Source organism: Nelumbo nucifera, chromosome 1, assembly GCF_055504915.1.
Source record: "Nelumbo nucifera cultivar China Antique chromosome 1, China Antique-T2T, whole genome shotgun sequence".
Taxonomy (NCBI): Eukaryota; Viridiplantae; Streptophyta; class Magnoliopsida; order Proteales; family Nelumbonaceae; genus Nelumbo; species Nelumbo nucifera.
The window spans coordinates 182423610-182434441 of record NC_142649.1 but is presented as its reverse complement, the minus strand read 5'-3'; the positions used below and the strand labels follow the sequence as shown (position 1 = coordinate 182434441).

At 36.1% G+C, this 10832-nt stretch overlaps 1 protein-coding gene across 1 annotated transcript; it reads left to right on the top strand.

Moving 5' to 3' along the window:
* The first annotated feature begins 2989 nt into the window (after nt 1-2989).
* Nucleotides 2990-4804, top strand: LOC104600212 (heavy metal-associated isoprenylated plant protein 39-like). The gene is made up of 3 exons (XM_010263048.3): nt 2990-3451; nt 4027-4102; nt 4226-4804. Exons 1-3 carry the CDS (start codon nt 3446-3448, stop codon nt 4567-4569), a joined length of 426 nt encoding a protein of 141 aa, XP_010261350.1. The 5' UTR covers nt 2990-3445; the 3' UTR covers nt 4570-4804.
* The last annotated feature ends 6028 nt before the right edge of the window (nt 4805-10832 follow it).

Here is a 10832-nt window from a genome sequence, read left to right as displayed (position 1 = left end):
GCCTGAGTAAAAATATTTGGAAATAGGAATTCTCTAGTGAAGCCTCAACACGATGAGGATGGATGAACATTGAGCAATGCTTACATGTTGGTTTCTGTGCCCATACAAATGCATCACCCATCACTATTTGCATCCAAAGATAAAAGTAAATGGAAAAGAGAACCTGAACATGAGCATAGTTCATATGTATGAACATTTATGATACTAAATTGTAGGGGTGAGCATAAAGGGTAGGTTCTACTTGGAACTTAATGGAATAGACCTGGAACATGCCTCTAACCAACCGTATCCAATCTGTTATATGGTAAGGTTGATTCCAAATTCTTGGAATTAGGGTTTAAGGGTTTACCCTATCCAAACTGACCCGATAAATTGGCCTTAGTGGAACTAATCTTGGAACCAAAGTTGTCTTGAAATAAACCACAAAATACTTTTGAGGAAATGATGATTTGAACCCAAGCACTTATTGTTATAAAGGCCATGGTGTCACTTGGCCATTGAATTACTTAAGGCTGTGTTTGGTTTGAAAGAAAAAGTAGTGAAAGAAAAGGAAAGATGGAAAAACCTTTACAAATCTTGTATAGGTTTTCTTACCTTTTCCCTCAAACCAAACATAGCCTAAGTGATTTGATCATTTGTTTTTATTTTAATATTTGAGTGTGTACAACAAGTAATGTAAAAAATATAATATTTACAAAATTTAAGGCCCTGTTTGGAAAGACTATTATAAAGTACTTTCGTACTTATGAAAGTATAAAAGTACGAAAAACACAACATAGCGTATGGGTTATGTACTTTATACCTTTTGCTTTCATACTTTTAAAAGTATGAAAAAACCCTAAAGCATGAAGTCAGCTTTTTATACTTCATGCTTTTTGGCAAAATTGTGCTTTCGTTTTCATGCGAACGGGTGGTCACACTTGACCACCCTTCAATAAAAGTCTCGACCATACCTTGACTCACCATTGCTAGAGTTGGACTACTGTCACCGGTCTTAGACCCCGAAACCACTGAAAGTACAAACAGACGTGCTTTTGCCAAACGGAAAATGATACTTTTTGTTTTGGAAGATACTTTTCAAATTTTTTACTCAAATGGTTTTCAAAAAAAAAAAACCAAAATAAAAGTATTTTATACTTTGCTATTTTTAAAAATACAAAAGTAGAAGTCCATCCAAACAACACCTAAATTATGATGATAAATTATAAACTACATATTAATTATGATAATTTATATATTAAATTACTCAATTTAATCAATAAAAATATTAAGTTATAAACTATATATTATATTTATTGAAAATAAAGTTTTTAAATAACTAATTTCATTTTTTTTAGTGAGAGAATAAAGAAAAAACAGATTCCAAGGAAAGACCCTGAAACCAACATCGAAATCGCCAAAATCAAAATCAATCCTGAAACCGATCTTCACAAGATAAATTATGGATTCAAATACTTGAAGCCGATCCCTACAAGTTTGATTCCAAGTTCTGTGGTGAAACCAAACGGAACGGACCCATGTTCACCCTACTAAAATTGTTGTATGTAATTGAAAGTTGAGTCCCTCAAGTATCACTGCCCCAAAGCCAAAGTACAATGTACAAGGTACTTGGTATTCTATCTCAGCATGGCTTTTGAGGACATTTTTATTTAGATGTGGAGAAAAGTATAAAAAAAAAAGGCTCCTGGCGGGTCAAGATAATGAAACCCAAACCCGACATGGACCAAAAGCATAAAATATCCTGAACCAACCATACTCCCAAACACGATCTCATAGGTTCAGATTATCAACCTTGGTTTACTTTAACCCGACCCATTAACACCCCCTAGTCCGAACTCTGGATCATCCGCTTGTGGACGTATCATTGGTAAGAGAGGATGGGACACCCTTCTCTTTCACTGAATTATTGGTAGACTGGTAGTCCAGGGTTTTCACTTTTCACTTTCCAGGGGCGGTGGACGCATACAGGGAACGAAAAAAAGGCTACATCCGCCTACGACAAACCTCTGCAAGAGTTTTGTCTCCAACGATATGATGGAGCTCCAGGACCAACTTATCGGATCAAGATATAAAAATAAAATAATATTTGGATTTTTATTTCTTCATCGGTATCAAGGCATCAACAACGGCCACCTGAGGGCTGAGGCTGAGATAGTCTCCGGTGTCTGTTCTCCTTCTACAGCACATGAACCTCGAATGGCTACCACTGCCAGTCGACTAGTCGATGGCTTTTTCGTTAATCAATCTGGGAAAAGGAAGACTTCAGAAGGAAGTGCTGGTTAGTCCTTTTCTGGTTTTCCCGAGTTAGCCACGTGGCAAAATACTTCTTTACGTGCATCGTAGACTCATAGTTCACCAAGATACCGATACACGGTTAATTTGTCACCAGAAAAATAAGTTTAAAATATTTCAAATTTCCACCTCTTTTACGGCTAATGTTTTGCTTTTTATTTCGTCCATTTTCTTCAGACAGAAACAAACGCTGCCTTACGGAAATGCTCGTGAAAAATCTCTCCACCACAGGAGACTCAACGTCTCCACGTGCACGGTACAGCTTACGTGCTGACATCTCAGAGAAAGGACGTCTGCTCCAGTTCCACGAATCGAAGCGCAACGCAACTGTGCCAGAATGTGACCCTCTCTGGTCCCTCTCAGATCACATCCAACCCCATCTATCAATCTAAGGCCCATCGGACGGTCGATATCAAAAGAAGTCCAAAACCACAATTCCAAATTTCTCTTTCCCTCCTCGCTCAATCTGTCATCTATGTTATCCGCTAATGCATGACGTGTAAAGCCGCAACCGTCCAAAGTTCCTATAGTGTGTGGGGCCTCGTTTTTGTCAATAATACAAGTTTTTTGTGAGATCTAACGGCTTAGATGTAGGACGATCTTAGTTTATACTAAATGCGCGTCACAGTGAAACAGAAGGGTGACTTGACCATTAGGTCAAGGAACAAAATATGGAAACTTGACTGGCGGCCTGATGGAGGAGTGAGAGGGTGTCAAAAAAGAGGGACTCGGGATGGTTAAGTGTTCGAGAGAGCTTCTTCACCGCTTCCATCCATATATAATGTACGGGCACGACTATACATAAGTTGCCTGCCTTGCCGTGTCTTCGTAGAAACTGCCTTAGATTCACTGAATCACTGTGTGCTGCTCTTCTCTCCATCTCTCTCTCTCTCTCTCTCTCTCTCTCTCTCTCTCCGTCAATCAGCTCCGTTGACTGAGTTTTCTTCTCCTTTCCAAACCCGTCTATTATATATCGCTGGTTCAGCAAGCCATCCGCCTCGGCTCAGGCTTCTCTTTGTCGTCGTTGTCTTCTTCTTCTCGTCTACGTCTTAGTTCCTGATTTCTTATTCTGTGCTTAATATTTATTGTTTTTCAATCTTCGTTCTGCAATTACCGTCTCATTTCCTGGTCAAATCACTGAAGTTCCGAAAACATGAAGGTCAGATATCTCTTTTCAGTCCTGATTCGCTTTAATTTCTTAGTTTGATTGTTTATTATAAGCATTAATGTTTCTGGGGTCTGAATATTTCTTTTTTCCTGTGTGATGGGATTTGGCTTGTGGGCAGGTAGATTTGTGGATTTTTCGTGGGGCTTTTGAATTGTTTCTTGAGGAATCTCATGATTTTTTTTGGATGGTTTTCTTCTTTCCTCCTTTTCTTCCCATTTTTCTGGAAAGGGTGGGGGTTCTTTCTTTCGGCGATTAATTTTGGAATTCATGCGATGTTTTGTTGAGTGTGTGTTCTTTGAGAAGCTCAGATTATTGCTGTCGGGAAATGTTTCACTTTTACCTCTTTTTGCTTTTGGGGCTCTTTCGGAATCGTACTGGATATCCACTTTATAAGTTTTGGTTTTTCAGAACTTTTTCAGACGATGAAATCCGATTCTTTGATTCCTTATTCTTGTTGGACTTCATTTTGTTCTGATTCAGTGGGAGTTTCAGAAACTTTGATTGCATCAGGAGTTTGATTTGATCTTAACTGAGACTTTTTTGTTCGTTTTTTTTAATTGATACAGAAGGTGGTGCTGAAGTTGGATTTACATGATGACAAGGCCAAGCAGAAGGCCATGAAGGCAGTCTCTAGCCTTGCAGGTATCAAGATGATCTTTACCTGTTTTCTTATTGAACTGAAGTAAGAAATCTCAGTTTTGAGAGAAAAAATAGCCTGAAGCTATCGAAATAACTGTTGCGTTTTTCACCTTTATGAATTTATAGGAATTGATTCCATCGCCATGGACATGAAAGAGAAGAAACTGACAGTCGTCGGAGACGTGGATCCCGTAGACGTGGTGAGCAAGCTACGCAAACTCTGGCACACGGATATAGTTTCTGTAGGGCCTGCGAAAGAGCCTGAGAAGAAGAAAGAGGAGCCCAAGAAAGAGGAGCCCAAGAAGGAGGAACCCAAGAAGGAAGAACCCAAGAAAGAACCCAAGAAAGATCCTGTAGAGCAGCAGATCCAGAACCTGGTCAAGGCCTACCAGGCTTATAATCCCCACATGACCACTCACTACTATGTCCAGAGTGTGGAAGAGAATCCAAATGCTTGTGTTATTTGTTAATTCTTAGATTTTTTAAGGAAGGGAAAAGGAACAATCCGAGACTTAATGGATTCGAAATTCCGAGTGTATTGTCGACGGCGATATCTGAGGCGAGATACCCAGAACAGGGAGGCTAATATGTACAGTTTTAATGGTGGGATTATTGGTTTTCATTGTTCACCCTGTTCAGGGTTGTGTAATGTATAGAGAGACTAGATAGCATAAATAAATTTTGGAATGAATGAATTTGTTAGTAGGAATTTTCTATCATCTGAGCAATACGAGTGGGAGAAAAATCAGCCAAATTGAATTTGGCTGCATCCTCGTCCAATACCAAGCTCTGGTGCAGTTCTAGGCCATCATCAGCCCATCCTAAGATCCTGGTCATAATTTAGTTTAATTCCGGTATTTTTATGTTGGGGAAGCTCACTGCTCACGAGCTTGTTAAGATTTAAGAAATCGGTCCTGAATCAAATCATTGAAATTCGAGAAAACAAGAGTTTTGAAACCAAATCTTGTTTTCCTCTGCAAAAGAGTATTGAATTGATGGGCGTGAGATTTACGCATGTTGTTGTTAAGTATACCAAATCATACCTGACTCAACCACCACGACTCTGCTCAATTAAAAACACCATTTTAGCCAATTTCTAAGGTCCTTTGGTTCATCCTGTTGGACGTCAATTCCAAAATGTTTTTTTTTTTTTTTTTTGGTCGAGGAAACAAAGAAATTAAAGAAAGAACAGGGCCGTTAGTCTGGTAGGCTTGTGGTTATATTTTGTTAAACCAATACATTAACAATAAGAACGTGGTGCTTAGAGCTTAGTGTAGCAATAAATGGGCTCATGACTGAAAATGGAATCTTGTACTTTGAAATCTATTTGAACCACGACTCAGGTAGATCTATAGAATCATGAGATTTGATGATTTCTTTAGCCAACATGTATATAATTAATAATCTGCCGTAGATACATTTTTACTTTCAAGGAGCCCATATCCAGATGTGGAATCTTAGTGTTCGAATTCATTTTATTTTGATAAAAAACAATTTGAAATCTAAACAAATCACGATCTCAGAGCAGATCTGCTGATACATTATGTCCACACAGACAATGGAATATGTTAATATTCGAAATGTCAGTTTCGATGTGGCTTGACGTGAGAATCATTAATGGAGCAATGTTAAACAAATGGTGATGCATTAGGTTGGTGCAGTGTTTGATGACCGTGTTCCACAAACGAATATAAATTCAAATTCATTTTAGTTATTTATCCGAAGTTCAATCTCCAAAGTCCTCCAAACACGGCCAGAAATAATACCAAAAAACATTGTTAATAAAATTCGAGGCTGTCAGCCTGAGGCGGGGCCATCTCAGATCTCACATGTGGTGGTCAGCTTAGTCTGGGTTTGGGATGGGGCGATGACCGATGGACACCTGGCAAAATCGGACTGGGTGAGCGGATTGATCCAATTCTGAGACGAAGTTGAGGGACTTGAGGCAGACCGACACCAAGCCAGATGTCCAGATGGGTGGGCAAGTAGGCACCCAAAGCGAGGACCGAGGAATCTTTCAGCGTAATGTTAAGATTTCATGTCATGGTCTTTCACTTTCAACTTTACGGTTTTACCCTCCGTTTCTGATGTGAAACATGCACGAGGTTAAGAAAGTGAGGGTAAAAGTATCAATGTGCTGATCTGAATTTGATCTCTACCACGTAAATCCTGCATGTGTATGAATTTTCACAATTAAGGTTTTTTTTTTTTTTTTTTTCTTGGAGAAGTTTCTGGAGCACAGAATTTATTAATCAAAACCATTCTTTCTTCTTTGTCTTTATCGTTCTTTTCTCTCCTTTTTTTTATCCATCCTTTGCCCTAAATCGAATAAAATATGCCGGTTCTCCAACGGTCCGACCTACTAAACTCTGTACCTCTCTCATCTATCTTAATCTGTCTTGACACCACAGCACAATCAGTTGGAGCAAGGATGAGATGTGTTTGAGAGCAACCGCTCGACCTTTTCTTTGTTTTTTTTTCCCCTTTTCTTCCATTGATTAATTGTGTCTTTGGTTCATACATTATCAAAAACATTTAAAGCTGTAGGGAGAAGCCATCTAATTAACTGTTGCTACTGGGAGGTTAGGATTTAAGAAGGCAGCGTAGGTTGAGCTGATGACCAGACAGACCACTCTACCCAACCATGGTTTTCATGTCCCTGAAACTATATGAAAGTTTGATTAGGTGAACTGGTGAAGATCATCAACACGAACCATAAAATGTATGGTAAATTTGTTTGACAAATATTCAGGAATTTCGGCTAATTATTCAGATAAAAAATTTAGAATATCATTATGAATAAGCCTATTCTATTTAATACCATATCCATTGCTAAATTATTGGTATTTAAATAATTAATTTCTTAGTGATTTTACCCAAATTGCTAAAATTTAAAACTTTTACAATTACACTCAGTCCAGGTGCAGATGAGGGAAGTACTGCACACTAAAAACTGAAGTGGTTGGACCAAGAAAGAAAAGCTCATTAGCTATTGCTTTGACTTTTAGTGGATAAAATATTCATATGGGTATTAATATCAACTCAGTATGCCAATCAGCCATTAAGGAGGTCACCATCTACTTAAAAAGTCATTCAATTAAGCTACTTCACTGGTTATCCAACAGCCATTACAACTTAAAAAAAAAAAGGTGCAAATTGGCAAAAAAAAAATAATGGTGATTATATGAATATAATTTTTTATTTAATTATGTAAGAGTTCTTTATTTATTATTTCATTGTATATTAAAATAGAATAGTTAAAAGGGGGAAATCATTTTGCTGACCTAGTTTACTTTTTTTTTTTCTGAACTTTAATCTGTTTGATATAGTTTAAGGCTGTTTTTTTTTTTAATATAAACAGCGATGTCTTAATTTCCTTCAAATTAATGCTATATTATATAGAAATCATCTTTCCAAATTTCATTTTATAACCCATACACTTGTATTATGAGTCTGTGAGATATCTCCAAACCTAATTGCCTTGTCTTCCAGTGCAACCTTCCCAAGAACTAAACACAACAAAAAATTCTTCAGGAAAAGCTTCAGCATCATCATCTAAGCCCTGTTCCAATTATATAGGGTCGAGTCGGCTACATTAACTTGTTTTACCATGACGTTCTGTTTAGTGCTATATCCATAATTAACGTTCTTTTAAATCGCTTTCTATTACTTCCTCCCAAGCCTTTCACTTGTCTTTACCTCTTCCACTTTGTTCACATATAACAGATCATTTTTTCTTCTAGTTGTAAATGATCTTTTTATGCATGTGATTAGATCATCTCAATCTATTTCTTTCCTAATTTTATCACTTATCGAAATCATTTCTATGTTCATTCTTATGACTTCTTATAAAATCATGTCTTTTCTAATTTTATCACTCATCCATTTCTAAACATTCACGTTTCTTCCATATTCATCTTTCGGACATATTTTTTAACTATCCAATACCCTATCCAACTATTTTATAAAATTGTTTTTAAACAAAATAGTATTCACTTGTTTGAACGAAGACTTACTGGGTTACCTTGGGCTAAGCTAATAGTTCCTTAAAAAGGGTTTTGATCAATCAAAACCAGCCGTGAATTTTGATAAATACTACCTTATTGGCTACCATTTTATACCTGTTTGACTGGTTACAAGTTTTTTCGGCATCATAATTAAACCCCCCAGAAAAAAAAACAAAAAACAAAAAAAAACAAAAAAAGCCTAATGGCATATGATATCACTTTGAAGCCAGAAACCAGCAGATGCAAAGATTCGAATAAGACCCGCCAATATAAAATTCCTACCTTTAAACCAAACAAAGAAAGCACTAATGAAAAGTTCCAACCTTCTAATATTGATAAGTCCTCGAGAGAGTACTTCGTCACGGCTCTCGATAGGTAATTATTATTTTTAAGTATTTTTTGGTGAAGGCATAAATCTTTAGGCTATGACTGTACGGAATGATGAGTAGATGACGATGATCTAAAATTAAAAATGGAAAATTGTATTAAAAATGTTAAATGAAAGATCAAGACGGTATAACTTGAATTATATTTTTATGCCGACGTTAGTGTTGTTTAAAAAATAAAAATACCCCCCCAAGTTATATGTATTGACAACTAATCTTGTTATTCTTATTTTTTAATGATGAGGACGCTATCACTCATCTAATATGTATTTAGCAAGGTTTTAAAAATCGATTCGGAACTGAAATTATTTGGCCAGTAGTTTTAACCATCCGGTTTAAATGGACGGTTCGATCATTGGATCAGCAGGTTGCTGACCAAACTGACGGATTTTGGCCAAAAAAAAAAAAAAAAAGGTTAAGGGTGAAACTGATTGCGTGGATAGTTTTCGAGCAGAATGGCCCGACCATCACCGTCAATGACGGTTCTAAAACACTGATATTTAATTTAATAATACACTCATGCTAGGAATGATGTATTTTCACTGAGATATCAAAGTTATATGAACATTATTAATGGATTGGACTTAGGATCATGACACATGCGTTTCGAATCAGAATTGTTTCTGGCCCTACTAAATGAGCTAAGCTAGCTTGTCTCATTGATGAATTTTACTCATGCTTTCAGCTTTCTACCAATAAATAAATAAAAGTGTAGTTATTGATTCAAGTGAACCTTGATCCTAAATTTGGCCTATCTTAACTAAAGTCGAGTTTATTTGAGTTATCTTGATTGGATGCAAGCTAATATCATATATGATAAATATAAATATTATATATTTTTTATTACTTTTTTATCATTCATGCTTTATCTCAATTATATGAGGCCGATTATATGAATTATGTTTTGCCAATCCATTCTATTCAAAACGGTACCTTAGTTCAAAAATTGATAATAAATGAGAGATTAAAAAAAGGATATCTTTCAAAGTAAAGCTAGTTGGAGAAAATGGAAGAGTGCATCATAACTTTTGTGTGAAATTATATTTTTGTTAATTTTAATGTATATATTAAATATGAGCTTTAATTCTAATATCAGAAGCCTCAATTTACTTCAATTTCACTTCACTAAGTCTGTGCATCGCACAATTCTTGATTAACATTTTGTAAAATAAAAAGGGTTGAGATTGGATTTAGCTAAGCGCAAGGTTTAAAATATGGACATGCACAATACTGTGCATTTCAAACATCAATATTCTTTTTAAATTGTTTTTGTTTTTTAATTTGATATTTACAGATGAATTTGTTAAGATGGCACCTAACTCAGTATTTGAAGCTTTATTATTAACCTTTGATATGGATTCAATACACAGGATACCGAATTGGCTAAATGAGAACGTGAGTCGAGACGAAGATCAAGTAAATGAACCTAAGTGGAGGAGGGCAACACTAATTTCAACCTAGCTAGTTGCGCTACTGTCAGTTTTGAAAACTGGACCAGATCTGACAGTTGGATCGGTTGATTTTGGGAACCGGTCAGGTAATCAATTTCATTTTACCCTAAAACAACATTTTGGTAAAAAATATTGATTTGGTCAATAGTTTATTGATTCGAGTGGTTAAACCGTTTATTCAGATGACAGTTTTTTATCGCTTTTTATTTTTATTAATTTTTTTAATTTTTAAATTAGAGTAATCATTCATTTAAACCAAACAGTCAGACCATTTGACCCAAAAACTGATCCACAGAATGGGCCTCGTAAGCTCATTTCGGGCATAACATACCATTCATAATGTCATCGTCGGTGTCATTTCCCACCAAATATTCGCCATTTGCTATGAATTAAGCGATTCCCACATCATGCTTATGATTGAAAGTGTATCAAAAGACAACGACTTGGGGGCTATTGACTTGTTTGATAAACGCGATATCATAACATAAACTATAAAGAGAAGGATATAGTGCCTCCCCACCTACCAAACGTAACTTCTCAAAAAAAAATCTGATTGGTATTGCACATAGCAGTCTCCTTTCTGAACTTCTATTTATTTGTTTTAATGGAGTATGAACAGACTGGGTACCATGTAGGCCAAGAACGGCCTCATGAAGATGATCAATTCAGCTCATTTCCTGTTGTAAGTTCAAGCTGTTAGATCTTAGATGAGGTCTTTGAGTTAAGTGTGACAAATACAGGCCCATTCATATCTCCTATTAAAATTTTATTAATTATAACGAAGGCACAAACACTAGACCTTTCGGTCAAACAAATGCCGATAAATAGTTCAAACCGAAAGGCTTAAATTGTTAGGTGAGGTTCCTAAATCGGTTTTTATTTTCTAACA